A 22,040-nucleotide genomic window follows, 5' to 3' on the forward strand; every position below is an offset into this window, starting at 1 on the left:
CCACTGGCTAACCATCAAAATGTGTACCCTCATCTGTTTAAACTAGCAGAACAATTTTTATGCACGCCAGAATCATCTGTTCCTTGTGAGCGAGTATTTTCCAAATGTGGAGAAGTTGTGAGCAAAAAAAGAAACCGGCTCAATCCAAAAACTGTTGAAAAAATAATGTACCTCAATAAAAATCTTTGAGTGTTCCCCATCACACATAATCGCCCCCTGCCATAGTTACACAAGCACACCCAACCTATTCCATATTTTCCCAGCACTCTCTCCTCAATAACACACTACACACATTCATCAATCTTTATTTGTAAATAGAACATGATATTCAGTCTTAGTGTGCATCAAAGAATTTTCAAAGCAAAGATACTTTTAATCCACTGCAGCCTTGCACTTCGCCAGAAGAGGTCACTAACTGAAGCTTCGAGTAATCAACCCATTTTCGAAAACAATTGGCTCAAGTGATTCAGTACATCACAAAAGCTTAATTTGCCCATCAATACTACACTTGACATCCTTCCTCCTGAACAGCTCCAGAGAGCTTATATAGACTCTGGGCAGCCAGAGTCCATACAGGCTGTCCCAATTAAATTAACTGGGCACGCTCCCACAATCATGCAAGTCTCCCTCGCTTCCGTAGTGCAAACGCTGTGAGGGAGACTCGCGTGAACACGGGAGCGTGCCTCAGGCAAATATAGTATAGTGACTGTTTAGGCTAGAAAAATGTACTAAATGACGTCGTTTCGAGTAAACTCTGGATGTCGCCACTTCAGGACACTTGGATTGCAGCGGACAAGCAGTATGGAGGAATATTACAAAGTTTTTGTGTAGTTTTATGGACCTTTTCGTCTCGGACACCATTTACACCCGTTATATGGATTTTTGCTGCTGGAGGGTACCCCCCGCGGGTCTCCAGCTGCACTTTGAGGAATAAGAAACTACACCGGACTTCTCATCAGCATGAGGGTGAGTCGATAATGACTGAATTTCGTTCTAGAGTGAACTATTCCTTTAAATAAACTTTACAACAATGGTGGAAATATGGTTAAACAAAACAAAAGCATGGTAAACTGATCGGTTTACAACGGATGTATCTGGGACAAATGGTGGAAGAACTCACCCACTTTATCACAAATAGTTTGAGTCAGCTATATAGTGTAATACATCTATATAGACAGCACTAGAAAATAGCAAATTTATTCCACTATAGTGGGTAGCTGGTGATTTTCGACACAGCCACAGACATGAAACTGATATCAGTCTTATCTCATTCTCAGAAAGACCGCAAATGAGTGTGTTTAGTTTATTAGTGTTGTATTATTTAAAGGTTGAACTGTCAGCTGTGTGTAGAATGTTGATTGACAACAGTCAGAAACCGTCATCTAAGAAAAAAGCACCAACAAACAATTGTGAATATAATCATTTATTGACTCCAGTCCAAGAAATGTAAACGCGGGGTCTCAAGGTATAAAATCTTTCTTAAATAAGCAATTGTTCTATTTCATATTCATATTCATATTATCATTTCATTAAAACCCTTAAAGACTTTTTTAAAAGCGATGACAATCCATCACCACAAACAACCAAAATCATCAAAGGGCTCAAGAGTTAGTAAGAGTTATCAAAAGCTGTCCAGCAGTTTGCAACCTGACTTTGGCTTCGATGAGGGCGTTGCTCTTCAGTTTTATTTTTCATGTTATCCCCTTTAAGTTAAAAAGAAGTGAGACAAGATAAGCGCTTGTTGTAAAGTTTGTACAGATGAAATATCTGAGAAAGGTTTAAAGGCTTTGGTTGTTGCTTTAAGCTGGTAGATAGTTGACGTATTGCTGCTGTTGCTCCCAATGGTCTGTTCCTGTTGCATTTTTTGTCGCTGTTTGTTGTCATACTGTTGTCATTATTGCTGTGGTCACTCATGATGATGCTGCCATTGCTTTGGAAAATAAGTTTAGTTTCCAAATGCTGATAGTTGTGTCCAGTATGTCATCCTGAAAATGGTTTCCTCAACAGGAAGGTTGAAGCAATCACCCACTGAGTCTTCAGTCTCCTGGTGGTCTGTTTTTGGTTTGTTGTCTGGATTAAGATGAAGATGATTATAAACCTGAGGCTGGTGAACACAGGGACTCTGGGGAGAGAGACAAAGATATATTATTGGTGTTGATAGGTTTAGCTGATAGATTTATAGTTTGTTGCAACAGTAAACACAGGACACATTTTTAACATGATATTCACTCCATTGTTCTATCACTCAACTAACTGCCTGAGCAGGTTTCTGTTGTAGTTTGATTAAAAAAAGAGAATACATTTGTTAGCGGTTATCAAATAACAGTGACTTAAGTTAATTGTCATGTTTCATCTTTATTTGAATGGCTAACTCTTGTACTTCCATCATCAGCTTAGGAAAAATGTGTTTAATTCCTTTTTACCACTTGCTACAGGGCAAGAGTTGCTCGATTTACAAGCCCGACATGGTCTTTTACTTTCCCATGGGCAATTGGACAACCCACTTACTAGCTTTTTATGTCATATTCCATGGACCTTTCTCTGATGTCATTAAGATGGATTTGCGGACATGTAAGTTCAGTAACTATGATTTCATCCAAAACACTTTTAGAAGTTCTTATCTGAGCTGGCTTAAAAATAAACTTCATCAGCCATCCAACATGAAATTCTGGTATTTCTTAGACCACTGAAGCATCTGGCCTGGTTTCCATCCTGAGAAGTGGTTCAGAAACTGCTTCTCTGAGACACTGCAAGACAGCCTTCTTTTGAGAGGACTTTTGCTGATCAGTTTCTTGCATTCTGCTGCGCCTATAGTCATAGAATCCGGGGTTACAATACTTAACCAACATTATCTAGTTCTTGGGGAACATCAATCGTGATGCATTGATCTTCTGATGGTTTGGTCACTTTTGCTCTGTCTGATCGTGCTTTGGATGCAAATTGATCCAGTTTCTGTCAAGAGTTTTAAGGTTCCATGCACTGCCTAGGTGTTAGGTGTATTTTTCATTCATTATATCCAGATGGTGAGGGCTTTATGTATAGTCTCTTGGTATAAGTTTTTTTTCTCTGCTATTTAGCGTCACATATTTACTATGGTGTGTATTAATAAGCCCTGAGGTCCATGCTGATGTTTTCTATTAGCAGATAAAGTGTGAATATAATTGTGACCCTGCAGACACCACTTCCTTGATAAATAGCAGCTACTTTGCTCAGACGAGGGCTTGAAAATTGTTTCCATTTTTTATTTTCTGCTTTATCGACTGTGACATGTTGTGGTTTCTTTCTTGTGACAAATGTACTTATTGTAAGTTGCTTTGGACAAAAGCATCTGCTAAATGTCTAAATGACCACTAAACAAAGATCTGCCTCCTACTCGCTCTAATAAACCCAAACTGGTCTTAATAAAACCCACTTCATAAAACACTTTACAGAACAAACTGTCTTCTTTCAGCTCCGACAGAACAATAAAAATCAGCCTCTGGACAAAAAAAAAACTGTCCAATTAATGCGAAAAAGCCTCATGCTGATCATTAGCTTCTCCATTAACCCCTCAACACCTCCTCCTTCCTGCGGCATTAACGAGGGGGGCATGGCTACAATTATAAATGCTCATTCATGGAGGCCTTTCACCTGCACAGAAAACATCTTAATTATACATAAAATAGCAGAGTGAAGCGTTCACACAGCAGGAGAGCAGGACTGATATCAAACATTAGCATGTTCTCCTCCTTCTGCCCCTCCCTGTTCTCCCTTCAGCTGTACACAACTTTCTGACTCCCATAAATCCCATTATGGTGAAAATGTCACAATCAACAGAACAAACAGGCAAGGTTTCCTGCAGCATGCTGAGAAATCCTGTTTTTTTTTTTGTGGTCCACTGAGATGTTACAAACGTGTCTTTCCATTTTCATTGTGCCATTGTTAATCCCTTATTTTCATTTTTGAACAGTTAATTGTGCCATTCCTAATCCATTCTTGTTTCTGAATTCCTCCTTGCAATTTCAGTCCTCAATGTGCCATTTCATTTTCGTTTGCATTTAAATCCTACATCATGGCATTTTAAATCTTCAGTTTATTTACATTTTGAATCCCTCATTCTTTTTCATAAATCTTTAAGTCCTTTTTTTGAGTTTTTGAGTAATTTTGAGTTTCTGTTCTTTTTTTTTTAATCCTACAATGTGCCATTTTAACACCAATTTACAGTTAGAATCCCTCCTATCTATTTTGAATATTGGGTCATTTTAATCCCTCTTTTTTCAATTTCTATTCTTCAATGTGCCATTTTCAACCCCACTTGCACTTCTGTTTAGATACTTCATCACACCATTTTGATTCTTCCTTTTCCCTCATTTTAAATCTGTTTAACTTTATTTACACTTTGAATCCCTCATTCTTTTCATTAAACTGGATGTCCTCATTTTGTAATTTTGATTTTCTCTTTTCATTTGGATCCCTCTTTTTAAACTTTTTAATGCTTCTGTCATTTTGAATCCTTTATTGTGTATTTACAGTGAGAATCCCTTCTATGAATTTTAAAAATTGCATTGGGCCATTTTGAATCCCTTCTTTCTAATTAAGTTCTTTATCTGCAATTTGGCAATCCTCCATTGTAAGACTTAGAATGCCTTCTCCCCATTTGGATTTTGCACCAACCTTTCCATTTTCATATTCAGCCACTAGTTGTACAATAGTGAACTTCTCAGTCTGCCATTTAAACCCCATCCCATTTCCATTTAATGCCTATATTGCAGCATCTTGATCTTTTCCACCATTTTAAACCTGTTTAGATTATTTGCATTTTACTCATTCTTTTCACTTGAATGTAAGTCCTCATTTTGTCATTTTGATTTTCTGTTCTTTCCATTTTTTTGGCCCTTATATGGCTTTATTGATAGCACAGCTCAAGATACAACAGGAAGCAGGGTGAGAGAGAGGGGGAGTGACACACAGCAAAGAACCCCAGGCCAGGACTTGAACCCAGGGCCGCTGCAGCAAGGACAAAGCCTCTGTACATGGGATGCCTGCTCTACCAACTGAGCTAAACGGCACCCCTGTTATATCCAATTTTAATGCCTCTTTTTCATTTTGAATCCTTTCGTGTCATTTTGAATATATTGTGCCATTTAACTTCTCTGTTTAAAATAAGAATCCCTTCCTTTAAATTTCAATACTTTATTGAATAATTTCAAATCCCTTTTACCTTGATCCCTGTCTGATTAAACTGTTTGAATCCCTCCCTCTTGCACTAGTAGAATGCAGGTGTTGCTAAATCCACCAAACAGACTTTATGATAAACTCTTTGTTTCACTTTTTCACAGTTTAATTGTTCCACTGTTTTAGCGTATTAATGTGTCTGTATCTGAATGTCTTCTTCCTTCAGTCTTTAAGTATGTCAGTGTTTCAGTCTGATAATCCTCGGCTCAGTCTTAATAACTCCCTAATAATTAGAAAATCCTGATAATCTGCTGCTTAATCAGGGCAATTCAGCTGACTGACATCTCTCTCTCTCTCTCTCTCTCTCTCTCTCTCTCAGCAGTTATCAGCCTTGTGAATGACTTTGAAGCAGATAATTCTCTGTGTCTCAACATCCACTAATTACCAGCAGCTGAAAAATGCTGCAGGAGTCGGAATCAGCTCCTCTGGAAATTGCACGATACACAGCTAATAAACCTCACACACACACACAAAAGCTGGCATGTTTGTGTGTCTGTACCATCAATGGTCACAGTCTTTTCTCAGTCAGCAGTGTGGATCTTTAGTCTCGATCAGATAAGAATAACATCAGTCTGCATATTTAAAAGAAGTGCACAACATTTACTAAAATCCTTTTCTTCCTTGTCTTACTCAGAGTCAGATCACAACATTGGTATCAGTTTCATCTCTGGACACAGCCTAAATTTAAGACCTAAATAGAAGAGTGCTGGAGAAAAATGGAGGTTATAGGACTGAACACTTGACATTTCTCATTCGTTTTCAGCCACAGAATGTAATGGGGAGCACCATCCAGCAAACCCAGTACTGATAAGTGATGTCTTCACAAAGGGGTATTTCTGACCAAGCTTTTCTTGCTGGTGTTCGTGTTCGTGTTGTTTTGACAAATACATCATTAATTCATACATGAATAAGTTCAAACAAAACCCTTCACTTACTAGGGGTGTCACCATTCTCCAATTCCTAGATTCGATTTGATTTTTCGATTTTATGGTCACGATTTGATTTGATTTGATTCTCTATTTTTTTTTTTTTTTATGTTTTTTATTTTAGCACAGATGGCGTTGCCATTTTTAGACTAGTTTCGACTAGGATCATTGATTTTATGCCATGATAACTCATTTCCTTTTTAATTTCTTATTTCAAAAGATGGTCTACATGGTGTCATGAGTGATGTAATCTCCATTATTCATTTACACTAAGGCCTTATTGTCAAAATGTAATAATTTATTAACATTATAAATTTAACAATAACCAGTCAATTGGAAACTAACTGTAAACAAAAGAAGAGAAGTCACAGAGGGTAGCTGCCATCTAGTGACTCTTTTTTGTAACTGCAGTGTGCACTCTTCACAGCAGATGTCATTCAAGTTCACAAAAAAACATCCAATATGTGGTGACACACACGCACACACACACACACACACACACACACACACACACACTATATATATATATATATATATATATATACATATATATACTGTGTGTGTATATATATATATATATATATATATATATCAGTGAGAGGTTAGAATCACAGCGTTACATACCGTGTATGTGTATATATGTGTATATATATATATATATGTGTATATATATATATATATATATATATATATAGTTACATACAAAAAAGTTTAAAAAAGTGGCACTGCAGCAGATTTTATCTACTCACATACTATATATAATAGCATTAGTGTATATGTTGGCCAGCAGCTGATCGGAAATATCTGCGTGCAAATGTCTGTTATGTTTAGAAGCAGTGTCTTAATTACATACTAGTAGTCCGCCAAAAAGAGGCCATAAAAAGCCTATTTTTTAGACTGTAGAGTCCCACTCACTACATATCTAAACAGTTTCTTTAATCAAATTGAATGGATCCTCATTAAACATGTATGTTTACGTCAGGTGTTTGTGTAAAAATACTAATATCACGGATACATTGAGAACAGTCCTTTGTTCCATAAATATTGACATTGGTACCTGTATGAGTGGACGTCCTACTGTTGAAACTTTCAGTAAAACTGTTACTTCAGTAAAGGCTCTCAACACTTTTACTACTACAAATCAAAACTGATGGAAAGAGATTTTAACAAAACATTGATGTTGTTGGACCGGTTTCCTTCCCTTGTTTTACTTCTGCAGTGCAAAAGCAATGTGTTACTACCACCTTCTGTACCATGTCTCCAAGAAAGAGCAGAAGAAGGGAAAGTGAATAGAAGAAACCAAGTCATCAGTAAGCAGCAACAAGAGTGACGGCAGCAGGAAACAAACTGAGCAATCTGAGGTTTCTGCAAAGATTTGAGACACACACACACACACACACACACACAGACAGACAGACAGACGGACAGACGGACACACACACACACACACACACACACACACACACACACACACACACACACACACACACACACACACACACACACACACAGAGACTGGTTGGTCGCTGCCCCCTCTCTCTGGTCCAGCTTTAAAAACCTATTAGTAATCACTCCTTGACTCTCAGCGGCTCTTTTCGCCCAAACGACTTTCATCCAGTCAATCTGCATAAATCTGCATTAATGGCCTATTTTCCCTCCACAGAAAACAAATGTGCTTTAAAAAGCGTCTCCTTATCTGTCAGCTTTTAGAGGAAACATCAGAGGGCAGAGACACACATACAATCAATCTGACAACAAACACATACAAATGCACAATTGCAGCCTCTCTTAACAACAGATATATCATGGCAGATATACCACTACAGCAACACTTACAAAGGAAATATGAGTGTTAGAATAGCTTCATCATCAGCATTTGTTTAGTGAGTCCAAGATTTTCAACAGTAGTGGGGCTGTTTTTGCTGGATTTACACAATGAGCCTGCAGTATAACCTGTGTGCATCCTTACACTGTTGACCATTTCCCAATTCATGCAAATGAATCTAGTGTCTAATGAATGTAATTTTTTCAACGTTCCATGGGCCCATTGGTTTCTAAGTCAATTTGCAAAGACCTGAGATGTGCTCAACATAGCTAATGCATCATAGTGAAAATGATTTTGCTGACTTCAATGCAGAAGGCAGTTTGAACAACACAGCAGCAAAGACACAATGAACTCAAGGTGTACGCTTTTATGAGATGAACAGGGCTGGAACACCTGCATACTAAATGATAAAGGGTACATCCCATTTCCTTTATTTGTTGTTTCGTGGTTTCTTGATCCTTGCTTGAACCGGAAGTTGTTCCTGTTTAACATCTTGCAGACCGTCTCAAAGCTCTTATTTGTGCTCCGAGGAGCAATTTCTGCGGAGCGATTAACAAGGACACAGGAGAGCAGCGTTCACGGAAGTCTTTTTACCGACTGACATAGTGGACATCAGTTATTGATTGGACGCTGCAGTGGATCAGACTGATCTGATACATTACAATATCACTGGAGTTTGAATGGAATGACAACGGATAACTGATTAAACTGAAGTGTATCACCATCAAGTTCAATATTTTGTTTTCTGATTCAACATCGAGTTCAAATGTGTCTTAATCCTAATTGTAAGTGGACAAAAGGACCACAAACAACTTTCTACATTTATTAAAAACATTTTTCTCTTCAAGGTCTGTTTCAGACACCTGAGGCTGATCATTCCTGAGCGTCGGGTTTGACATGTAACATCATTTAAAGTTTCCGTTAAACATTTGGTTTAAAAATATTTTCCAGTGTTCAAAGGCACTATAATCACATTTTGGGTCATCAAATGATTATTTCACATCCAGAATATCCATACATACAATGAATGAATAATACAGAAGCAAATAATTAATAAATAATACCAGGCTGAAATGGGTTCTGTGCCTCTGAGCAGGACACAGTACACAGTATATATATATACTGTATACTGTTTGTTAAACAGGTAACAGGGAGAGGCATAGTTTGAACTTTAGGGTTGTGGGTTTACAAAACAATCCCGAAGAAATTAAGAGAAGCTTTGTTTGCACAAAAATTAATAATCAGGACATGAGCAGGTGCAAGAATGAAATAGGAAATGAACTTACCAAACCTGACAGCAAAGCAGATGCAGATCACAGATATTAGAGTTTCTGCAGAGATCAGCCTTTGAAAAAAACTGTTTACCATCCCCTTTAAAGATATCTAAACTTAAAAGCACAGGACTGGTTATTGTCTAGAGCACAGACAGCAGGTGAAATAATGAAGAGTCATGAAGATAATTACAAAAGAAATAATATCTTTATTTTAACCCATCCGTAAATCCAAGTTAATCACAGTCTAATTTCCAAGTACAGGCCTACACTATATTCTCTATAACTTTAATCATGTATGTCATTACTGATAACACTATAAACCGCAAACAAAGACACACTTTTGCTTTTAGTGCGGTAGTGTGGTAATCACACATCCATGGACACTGCAGAAAATCCGTAGATTGGGCGGTACAGGTCTTAAAATAAACTTTGTGATTAACATCACATGGGTTGCTGGTGGGTGAAATAATACATCTCATGAGTGAGGAAACATTACGTTACCTGCACTACCAGCAGCAGAAATGATAGCCTATGAGTGCGTCTCTCCATTAAAAAAGCTGTGCGCAGTTGTGCATGAGGCACATCAGTTTAACTTTATTGATTAGTTAAATCTCTCGCCAATTATCTGGTCTGCGTTATTATATAAAAAAAAAACATATATAGATAATGTTTAAATTCCTACATGCATTTTTGGCAAGTGGCTGTGTGCACTACTGTCATCAAAAGTCTCTTCAGTTGTCAACAGAAACGGATGGTTTCGAACGGTTTCAGAGGAAAGGACATCTCATTTCTCTTAAAACATATTTCCTCATTCCTCCAATTGTTTTCCTCGCACCTCTCCACGAATCCACGGTGGAAGGGACTAAGACACAAGGAAAAGTTGCAAGTGAGGGAAACATGGATGCAATTAAGGTGAAATGAGATGTACCCATTCATGAGCAAGTACACCATTATCTGTATCTGTATCTGATTTGATTTGAAAAGATGTTATTTACACTCTACAGCCAAAATCTTCACTGTAGCTGCTAAGCTAAAAGCATTAGCACACCCCATCTAAAGTAGGTGCACGAGCTACACTGTGTGTCAAGGGTGTAAATAATGTCTTTTCAAATCCATTTAGGACCTTAGGGCTTCTGAAGACTACCCTAACCCTTCTGTTTTTTTGTTTTTGTTTTTTTTACATTATTAAAACAAGTCCCCACACTGTCAGAAATAAGTAGGAGTCCATTTTTGTCCCCAAAGGTACAATCTACACTAATGCACCATATTGGATCTCAAGATATACTATATGTACCTTTCTGGGGCCAAAAAGGTACTCAAGCAGTAAAAGGTACATATATGTTCTGTTTTTCTATATGTGAAGGTAAAATATTAGGGAACAGTGTATGTTTCATGTATAACCAGCCATGATTGGGTGTTGAACTTCTCAAAACCACTTGTCTGGCAGCTCAGAGCTCGCCTGTACTTCGGCCTGCAGGTGCCAAGCATCTCCATGGTGCTTCAACTGAGGGGACTCCCTAAAAACTTGGTATTTCGCCCAGATTGGCCTGGTTTTGCAGGATGTAGCAGCACACACTTCAGTGAGCTCCGTGACCATCTTGGCACACATGCTCTTAGTGCACATGACTTTCCAACAATTTGTGTATTTAACTTCATCTATGTACATTGAAGGTGATATTCTGCCTTGTAAGACTATTTGGCTGGTTTTATGAGAAGTTTTCTTCTGGAAACCGTGGGTGAAAAATCTACGGCCCAGACTCTCTGGCCCCACAGGATGAGATATCGTATGTACCCTGTATAAAGGTTAGGAGACCAGGCCCGATAATGTATGGATGAGGGTACAGTGATCTCTGATCTATGAGTTTATATCTCTCATGGTCTTTGCAAACTTAGCAGGTCAAAGCAGCTGTAGATATGCGTACAAAAGGGATCTCTGACAAACCAAGGCTGTTGTTTATGTAAACTCTTAGGATGGCATTCGACCGATCCGCAGCAGCAGACTGACTGTCTCCCACGTTCCTGAGCTGAGAGGATATAACTTGAAACTAGAGAAGGTTCGAGAGGAATTTGACTTGACAATACACTGTGCATACAGTTGTTATGTCGTTCCTCTATGGCCATGTTAAATAAACTACTTCAACATAAGTCATCGGTGTCTCTGAGTTTCCTTCATCTCTCCTGAATGGTCAACCGAGCCGAAATTCAACAACAGAAACCTTTTGGAAAGGTTCATTAGTATCAAAATGCTCAAGTAATGAAATATCAGAAAAAAGAGCTTGTTGAATGGTTGGTGCAAACGAACTTTGTGTGGGGGCCCAGAGTTCATGTCCAGTGTGGGAGTGCAGTTTTGTTGTATAGCTTCTTACCATTAGATGTGAATTAATTGTTTTCAGGTATTTTAAAGAATAATTCCAATTTTCATTTGGAGTTTGGCTACATTTAGGTAATAAAACTACTAGGCACAAAACACTGTTTGCGGCATGACGTAAGGTGAAATACAAAGTTTTTAGGGAGTCCCTTCAAATGAGGAGGACATCAATTTTTTTTTTTTTACTGAAGCAGACCTGGTGGTGACCAAAGTCGGAGCCCAGAGATTCAGAAGTAAGTTTAAATTTGGTTTGTGGTTTACAGTTACTCTACAGTGAATTCAGCAGCCCCTAAACTTAAGTGTTAGCATGTGCTAGCTAATGTTAGCGAGCAATAGCTAATGCACGGTTGTAAATATTTCAAAGGCAAACAGTTAACTAAGGTCAGCTGTATTAAAGTTAGGCTACAGTGAATTCAGCAGCCACAAAATCATTAGCGTCTGCTAGGCTACGTTTGCTCGGGCTAGCTAACGTTAGCGAGCGTTCGCTGGCACATAATGGTAAATATGCACACACACACACATACACTCACTAGCTAGCTAAAATGGCAAAAATAACTACTGTGAAAAGCTACATGAGGGTGCTTGTTAACATCTTTCCCTGCAAACTAATAAAACATTAAATCAAGTTGCTGTTTGCTTTGCATTGAAAGCTCAATGGGTGATAGTGGTTGTAATGTTAATTTAACATTAGGCTTCATGTAGGTTATATGCGGGGTGTGGGTTGCTTAAATTGTTGATCTAGATATGGTGGAGCAAAAACTGAATGTTTATGTTCCATGGCAAAGCAACCCTTGGGCAGTGTTGGGCAAGTTACTTTCAAAATGCAATACATTACATATTACTAGTTACCCTCATTTTAAAGTAATATATCATGTTACAATATTACATAACCCTATTACTTATTACACTACTTTTTAGTTACTTTCAACAAAATGCCCAAATAAATTGCCTAGATCATTTTAATTGAACGAATGGCCTTGGACACAGGGATGAGCAGGCAGACACAACAGACCTATACCTTCTACCTGTAGCATATAATGTCATGACAAGACAAACATCTCTTTTTCTATGCCTTTTTATTTTAGTCCACAGAACAAGGAATGCATGGACATATGTGATTCAAGAATGTAAATGTGTAAGTGTGCTCGGAGGAGACATTTCGTTGTCTCTGTACTTGTACTGTGCACAATGACAATAAAGTTGAATCTAATCTAATCTAATCTAATTAGGCTTCATCATTAGGCCTACAAACTACAGCTCATTTCAATCACACAGAGACTGAACAAAGAACTTATAGGCTCGGCTATATTAAACACACACAGAGCCTATATGTTGGTTATGTGGGTGGGGATGGATGCTTCACTTCGGTCGGTAACGCGGATTGTAACGCGTTACATGACATAACTGTAGTAATACATTACTGAAATATTATTAGTTATATTACTGTGTTAAATGAAATAAATGAATTGTTAAATAAGCTGAGTTAGCTGGGCTGCTACAAACTTTCATATGCTTTTAATGAACTAGCTACCAATTAGTTCAGTATCAATCTGCATCAACACTAATACTGAATAAAGCTCTATTTTTCATGTGTAAAAGTATCCATCCAGCAAAGGGATATGATTGTCAGTGATTAAATGACGGCTTCAACTTTATGGTACCAAAGGTGCATTATGTGGCTCGAGGGAAATCTCCACTTACCAAACTCTACCTGGAGGCAAGAGAAGAGGTTCTCGCTGACGATCTACCAGGTACTGATTAGATTATATTGCTTATACCATAGGCATGTTTCCTAGTCCTTAAAGTCTTAAAATAAATTTTAGAAAAACTTTTATTCTTAAAACTCATTAAATACTTGAATTGAATGAATTTGAAAACTCATTAAATACTTGAATTGTGTTCATTTCAGCAAAATCATCATAGCAATTTAATTCTTAGCGGAAATATTCAAGGTTTGTACCAGATTAGGTACCAACATTTCTGCCCAGTGAACCCAATGAGGGCCTCCAGGTTCCTGCAAATGCCATGGCAAACAGCCTAAACATTAATAACCTAAAAGGCAAGTGCCTGACCAACTATTTGTCTCTGACACAATTTGGCTTGTTTTTGTTTTGAAAATTGTAATTAACAATCCATCATGAACAGCATTTGTAGGACCAGTCAGTGCTAATATCAACAACTTACAAACATCTTGAGGTACGTTCAAGATATTTCTGTTTTTAACAAAGACCTCATGTATTCATGTATGAACCATTATCCTGTGGGGTGGCCTTATCTCTGTGGTAAATTCTTGTAATCGCAGAATCCTGGAGGGTCTGATAAAGGCAATCTAGGCAGACCCACCCAAGACTCCACAATTCTGAAATTGTGGAATTTGCCACGGAAAGGGAAATGGGAAAATACAATCCACTATTAAAAAAGCAGATTTTGTCAAGTTACAACTGGATGTCACAGGGGTACATAAGGAAACAGGTCCCACTGACTGAAAGTTTGAAAGATTGCTTCCCTCAAGATCAGTCCAAATTAGCAAACATCTCCGTGGCTAATTAATGTTTAATCGGAAGGGAATTGCATATTATTCAAACCAAACCCAAGTCCACTGAAATGGATACTTTCGACACTTTGAAATATTTAATGTCACCTAAGCTATGTGGTATGTAAGGTGGTAATGATTATACCCACCACATCATTCTTGATGTGCTGAATACTGGCTGGGTGGTCCCTAACTAACTGGTGAGCTGTCAACCAATGTGAAAAGACTCATTCAGATATCTCATAAGCACAATATCTGTGCACAAAAAAAATTCACATATTTACTGTGAGATCTGAACATCCAAACCAAAAGTATTATTTCCTCATTATGAGCATGCATAATACAAAGATTCAAAAGTAATGAAAAACAATTTGAGCAATATAACGTGTAAAGAAAGGTTATTAAATAAAAGTCAAGGAATGTTGATAATAAATGTGCTTGGTATTAAAGTGTATACGTGTAATGTTTTACACAATATGGTGAGGTTTTCATCTTAATTTGAGGTATATATTTTTTCCTTTTGAATGGTGTAATCCTGACACCCTGTACGCGACTATTCACTGGACTGATCAAGACTGGAAAATGGCCTTCACCAGGAAAGCTACAGACATCATGAAAGTCGTCGGCGTCAAGGTGTGTCGCAGCTGTTAAATGGAAAAAGACATCATCGAGCCATCTGCACATACTGTCTTCAATTTTGCATATCCTTAACACCTAAAGCACACTCTGATGTTCCTTTCAAAGGTACTTTGCCAAAATAGATAGGGATGGTGCCAGTCACTGGGCAAATTAATGTCCTATATTGACTCCACCATGCCTCATCCATACCAGTGCTCCAAATCCTCCAGGAGAGCTTTCCCTTTGACGAGACGGATTCAGCACAAAGAAAATAAACATGCCCATGAAGCCAGTTTTACTATTACATGTGGACTTCGACTGCCAAGCATAGACAATGTCTGACAATTACTTTGATGGAAATAATAACAAGGATTCTGAAGGTCCTCAGGGTTTCCTCCACAATTTTTTTAAACCGTGGGGGAGGTCTGCCCGGGTGGAAGAGGGGGGGTGACGACGACAACATGAATTTTGAAATGTGAAAATATGACTATTTCAGACTGAATGTTTTTCTAAATACATTATTTACTATAGGGTTTCCGGTACATGAATTGAAAATAATAATTGAAAATAGGATCTTGCAGAAAATTACCTGGGCATTACCTAAGCTAACGTTATGTCGTGCTGTTCAAAACGTGTATCTGAAACATAACAGGTTTCCTCTATCAATAGAAAATTAAGTTTTACAGTTAAAATTTAATCTACAACAAAATAATATCTCTCTCTACTGTTTGACCAAAGACTCGACAAGCTTTATTAGGCCTAAAGTAATCTCTCTTTAACAAGTGTCAATGGTACAAAACTAAATAAAAATAAGAATCTGATAATAATAATGATAGAAATAATGCGTATCCTGTATTAACCAATCATTAACACATTTATCCCGACTCAGGATTTTTTCTGTAGCCTAATCTAGGCCTAGGCGATAAACCGAAAATTTACCGATACTGAAATTTACGACGATAACCAACGTCATTTTGCCCATGTCGGTATATTCGGTGTTTTAAAAAAAAAAGAAAAAAAAAGTTGTTTTTGTCTTGTTTGGCTGTGTGTGTAGGTAGGCTACCGGTATGTTCATGTGTAACTGTTGCCAAAATGCAACCTTGGCTTATTTTGTGAATTAACACGAGTCAAACCTTTGTGTAAAAGCATAATTACGACGAAAAAGCCACTTTTACGTAGAGACCCTGGTGCTACGAGCAAAGTTTCATGTTGTGTCGAGTCCTCTTAGTGTTTTAAAAATAGCGATTTTGATGCTACAGAAAAGTTGCCCCATGCACCTCCATTGTAATTGAGTTTGACCTGGAAACGAAACTCGGTGAATCTTAAAAGTGGCTTTTTCAGTTCTGGAGGAAACATTGTTACATGCCTCAGATCCTGCCTGAAACCTGAAATGGTAAACATGCTAGTGTTTCTTAGCAAGAACCTGGAGTAAACACTAGTGTGTAGAGTAGAGTGATCACATGCAACCATGAGTCAGATTCACATCTACAACACTAGTCTGAGTAAACAGACTTTTACTTATCGTTCATTTATCGTCATCGAGGTGAGTTGCTCAATATATCGTGATATTGATTTGAGGCCATATTGCCCAGCCCTAGCCTAATCCATCTATAACATTAGGGTCGTTTTCACGGGTTTGAACAAAACTGTATCAAATATAACCTAGCCTAGGTACAGGGCCGTAGCCAGGATTTTTTAAATACCGAGGTCAACATTCGGCAAACTCCAAGTGCATCTCACTGGTTCCTTCTCCTGCTCTTTCTCTCTCCTCTCCTCTCCTCCTGTCTCTGTCCCTTCAACCTCTTCACCTCTCTCTCCTGTCTCATTCTCTGTCGAATTTTTAAAATGAAAAGTCTAAGTGTACTACTGAGTCATGATTACTATAATTTGACCTAATATTTTAATGCCATGTTTAGTCACATTATTACGCATCCATCCAAACATCCAAATAATATTACTGATGGATAATTCATACTGTGACTGAACATGGCCTTAAAATATTCTGATTCATTGCATGTCCTTTCATTTTTCAGCCTAGGCTACATTTACAGTAGGTTACAGTTTAGCATCTCTATTGGCTATCTGTTGCATCTGTAGGCTCGTTCACTATTTTTCGCACTCTCTTAGCTTATTACAATTCTCACCTTTCTTCCTCTTTGCCTGATCATCCTCTGCCTTTCTTGCTGCAACAAATGATAACTTGGATTGATGCAGCTGTAGCCAAGTCAAATTTTCTTATTATGTTTTGTTTATTTATTTTCCCTAAAATCTTTCTTTTGTGTTGTGAACTCCCCCAAAATTTTGTCCTCCTGTATAAGAAGAAATAGAAAGGTTCCTATGGTGATTTTCAATTGTATGCCCTTTGTTCCCCTGGGGTGTTGTTTTGGCGTTGCACCACCTAGCGTCATAGAGCTGTGTGTGCTCGGAGCTGGTGAGTCACTTTATGAGGCACTCTCTCCATTGTCTTATTTATTATATCTTTTTCCTGTTCAAAACCACAATATGTTGATATATGCTGTAATGTAACATGCTAATAAACTTTTGGTCAAGCCTCCATTGATTAACAACTTGTAAATTGAATCTCAAACTGAGTTTTTCATGCAGAGTTAGTTAACTTAGCCTTATGCTAGCTGAACCGTTTTTTTCCCCTCTGTTTCTTTCTTTTTCCTGCTGATGTCATGAGGTTGTGCTCTGCATGCTATGGCTGTGTAATAACTATTATTTCATATGTTATGTGACGTTTTATTGTGGTTATGTGACTTTTAATTTACATTTTTCCTTGTAGAGTGGTGGAGAGTTGCAGTGTGGCTCGGTGTGTGTGACGCCTGTGTTTATTTTCTTTATTCTGAAGGTATGCTAGTTGTATAATTCAGTTCACTTTTCATATTTTTGCACTATAAAAAATGAGCTAATGTGGGTGAATTAATTTAATTCTTTTAGACTGTGGAAGATATGTGGGAAATATTTAATGCATTTTCATTGCACTTTGAATCCTGGTTTTACAAATGTTGGGTTTTGTTTTACATGGTGCACTGTATCTCCACATTAATTTTAATACAGTATGAGCTATGCTGTACATTTTGTGTAATATACAAGGATATAGAGCTGTGTGTGCTCGGGGCTGAGTGGTGGAGAGTTGCAGTGTGGCTCGGTGTGTGTGACGCCTGTGTTTTTTTTCTTTATTCTGAAGATTAAAACTCCCATAGATGCTCAACCCCAGTGTGCGTCTCACTTCCTAACTACATAACACAACGCAGAAAACCAGCTGCTACACAGCGTCTTACCACTACATTGCATCTTTGCTCCGATTCATTTAATTGCTGTTCTAAAAATAGACCTGCAGTCACGTCGCGACCGTGTTTACTTTCAGTTTTAATGAAACGAAACTTAAGGAAAAAAATACGGAGGACATGACCTGGGTGTCCTCAATGGTGGCTACGGGCCAGCTTAGGTACCTTTCTTTCACCCTTCTCTCTCCCTCCACGTCGGACTGTCGTCTCTACTCTCTTCGTCTTTCGCACGCCGCAGCCAGACAGGCAGGTGGTGACTCCGGTGTTGGTTTTTCAAAATAAGGGTATTTGCAGCGTAGCGTCACATTTCATGAAAAACACCATGTTTTGTGCCAAAATTCACATTTCATACAATAATTTACATTAACATAAACATAAAACAACATAAAAACAAGGTAAAAAAAAAAAAAACAAAAAAAAACCAAAACATTATTCTAAAGGTGTGGCGGCATTTATTTTGCCATTTTTCCATTGCCTACTACAACAGGCTGCCAGCTTAAAATAATCCATCAGATGAGACTCTTCTACTGTCTCTGAGCCTCCTTTGTGGAAAAAACCCTACAGAATCTGCAGCAAAACCTTTTCACAATGAAAGTCATCTCTGGTCTGTTGTGCTGACCTGTTGCCACAGTGACCCTGACCTGGATAAGCTGCTGGGAAACAGGGGAATGATGGATGAATATGTTAACTTCTGAAAGTAAATGTTTTTTAATTTGGTTTTCTTTACAGGCTCAGCAGAGTGAAATATAACCAATAACCAAACAAACTGTAATATAACACACACACACACACACACACACACACACACACACACACCGAATTAACTATTAACACACGCTCTAACAACAAACCCACAGCCCATCAATCACACACACAAACACACACACACAGTCTGCTGCATGGCTGACTTTCAATCAGACGCTGAGAATCCCATCAGCATTCACAACAGGTCTCAATACACACACACACACACACACACACACACACACACACACACACACTCTGACTGTTTCTGATGCAGTAGATTGGTTCTGGTTCTGCTCCTGCATCATTTAAGACATTCAAAGCTGTGATCTGAGACTTTCCTCTTGTTTAAACTGCACATATATTGAGTCATTCATATCAGGTCAGTCGTACTTTAGTAGTTCACAGGCCTGACGTCAGTAGTTTGCTACTATACTAGTTCAGTTGTTCTGCACTTCAGTAGTGTGCTCTTTTACTGCTTCAGTAGTTCTGTACTTTAATACTTCTGCACTTTAGTAGTTTACTAGTTCATCAAGTCAGTAGTTCTGTACTAGGGATGGGAGGATATAAAACAATTATTGCAGATTGCGATTAAAAACACTGAGTATAAGTTGATTGTGGTGAATTTCTATTGAATTGAAATATTCATGGATATCCTCCCATGAGTGACTTGTCTAGATGTCTAGCTTGATAACATACAGTCCTATACTGATTTCCTGATTAATATTGAATTGCCACAAGGGGTAACCCACATCTTTCCAGTCATTCCAAAATCCCAAACCTGTCAGCATGGCTGAAGGTTCAGCTTAAATCAGATCAAATTAAATCAGATGTGTAGAATTGCTATGGATTCCAAACTAAAGAATGACAGGGAGATGAGGGGCCTACTGGATTTTTATCCTTATGCTGGGTTCATGCATTATTTTTTATTTCTTGACAAAATGTAAGATAAATTTAATCCAGTATGTGTTAGCGTCATGTTAAGAGTTTTAAGCATATTTTGATGATTTGAAGGATAATATTGTGAACTGCAACTATTTTGGCCAGGGTAATCGGAACAAGACATTTTCTTGCCCATACTGTACTTTAGTAGTTCATCTTGTCGTAATTGGTCGACACACACCTCAATAACTACAGCTGATGGCCAAGTAGCTTGTACACTCTGTATCTGTCTGTACCTGTGAGAGGAAATAAGTCTCCATAGCACCAGGTAGTGGTAGTCTGTATTTGTCATTCAAAAAGGGAAACTAAAGACTCAGGACTGTGGATATACAAACAGCGTTCTCACACCACTCTAACTAATATAGCCACTTCTAATCAAGAATATGTCTGATACAAAGCTGCAAACGGCACTGGTGAGGAGGCAGAGGAGAAAACTAAGGAGAAACCGGGGCCCTTAAGGTAACAATATCAGTTCCTGAAATTACCTCCTGTCAGAAGACATGAGCTGTAAAGTAACTATGTCCATATAATGCAGCACTGAAGGGCTACACACATAAAAAACAAATGTCCCTCCAAATATCCAGGGACTGAATGTGTCTGTGCATGAAGCTGCTATGTGTAGAGGCTGAGTTTATGTATGGGGTATGTTGTCAGTTGTGTTGTTGGTTATTTTGATGATTATGTCACAATAAAAGAAACAAAACTACAATACTTGTGTATTGTAGTTTTGTAAACGGGCTCATGTGAGCTGTCATCTCTCCAGTCCTACCTGTAGCTCATACGAACATTTGAGAAGGGGTTGTTATGTTTACTCATTATTTCTTACACTCAGAAAATGTGATTATTTAGATGTGATGTGATGTGAAATGTTATTAAACTCGACATAGTGGAAAGTGCAAATCTTGTGGAACACCTGGTCAGTTAAAGAATAAACCACATATTGATAACACAGTTTATCTGCCTCACTTGTCCGTCTTCAGGCCGTCTTCCCCTCCAGCAGCTCTCGAGTGTTTTCGGCGGCCCGCGCCAAACCATCAGCCATCAGAGCCTCCTCCAGACTCCTCCTGGCCTGGTATACTTTCAACTCCTGTTCCCTGCACACAAACACAGAGGTGGGAGAGGATGTATTAGTCCAAAGTCTACAGTTTACTATTTGCCCAAATATTTTAGATATAATGTCATAAATCAATATATTATAGACAGAAACATCATGCGCAAGTAAACTGTTTTTCTATGAAAATTTAAGTCTGCACCTGAAACATTAGATCGTCCTGAATGTAACAAGATTGATCAGAAAACATAAATCCCACAAGCATCACAGACATCAATAAATGTAAATGTCGATGTAATGTAAACGTTACCATTTATCATTCAGGTCATAAGAGGGGGGGGGGGGGTGTAATTCAAATTGCATAAAGGGTTCATCCTCTTGAAAGGAAGGAATTGGAAACAAGAAATTCTGCGGTGATCCACCCTTTAGTTTTTCAGATACATGTAGTTCCAATAAAGGGAAATCCTACTGTTATATCATACAATGATACTTTAGATAAGGGTGTGCTGAGTTCGACTCTTTCCTGTATCAACATGACAATGCCCCATGCACAAAGCCAGCACAATAAAGAAATTATTTTTCCAATGTGGTGTAGAAGAACACCTTTGGGAGTGGCACACCGACCTTGAGCCAGATGTTATCTCCCTCAAGTGTTGGACCTCACTAATGCTCTTGTGGCTTAATGGGAGTTAATCCCTGAAGCCAGGTTTGAACATTTGGTGGAACCAGGTGAGTGGAAACTATTGACTTTGAGTGAGACTTTAAACAAACTGTCACAGTGTAATTCTGGCTTAAATTTTTTGACACTAACTAACATAATCTGTAACAGGAAGGACAGACACAATATCCCCTTCACAGCTCTTATAACAAAAAGTAATTTGAGTACTGTAACACGATACTTTGTAACCGTTACCCCCAATCCTGTTTGTGACACTAAAGAAGTGAGGGTAAGTAGCACAAGTAGAGAAGGGTCACGTAAAATTTAAAACGTTAGCCAACATTACCCAACACAGACCCCCATTTTGTAAGATTTTGTCCCAGGTTCCCCCCGAAAGAACTTTTCTTTCAGATGATTTATTACAGACAGTGTAAGAAACACATGACCAAAATAGTTATACATTATGTCAGAGTGTTACTTATGGATGGAATCTTAGTGCAAACCCTCTCAAGGACCCCCAGGGGGTCCCAGACCCCACTTTGTGAACTTGTGGAATAGAGTAAATGTGGGCTTTTGAATCATTTGCAAGAGAAATCT

At 38.2% G+C, this 22,040-nt stretch overlaps 1 protein-coding gene across 4 annotated transcripts in view; it reads right to left on the reverse strand.

The window, feature by feature from the left end:
• Positions 1-1,407: 1,407 nt before the first annotated feature.
• Positions 1,408-22,040, reverse strand: part of mbd2 (methyl-CpG binding domain protein 2) — a 39,326-nt gene continuing 18,693 nt past the window's right edge. For 2 of the 4 annotated variants that reach the window (XM_084383353.1, XM_084383356.1), the window contains exons 6-7: positions 20,701-20,828; positions 1,408-2,122 (exon numbers count right to left, since the gene is read on the reverse strand). In XM_084383353.1, the coding sequence (XP_084239479.1) occupies positions 20,711-20,828 (118 nt within the window). In that variant the 3' untranslated portion in view covers positions 1,408-2,122; positions 20,701-20,710. Of the gene's footprint in view, positions 2,123-17,975; positions 18,702-20,700; positions 20,829-22,040 lie in introns of those variants that run through there. The other 2 variants (XM_084383355.1, XM_084383354.1) reach the window with 2 other exon arrangements.

The sequence above is a fragment of the Pagrus pagrus genome (genome assembly GCF_965226575.1).
Source record: "Pagrus pagrus genome assembly, chromosome: 19".
Lineage (NCBI taxonomy): Eukaryota > Metazoa > Chordata > Actinopteri > Spariformes > Sparidae > Pagrus > Pagrus pagrus.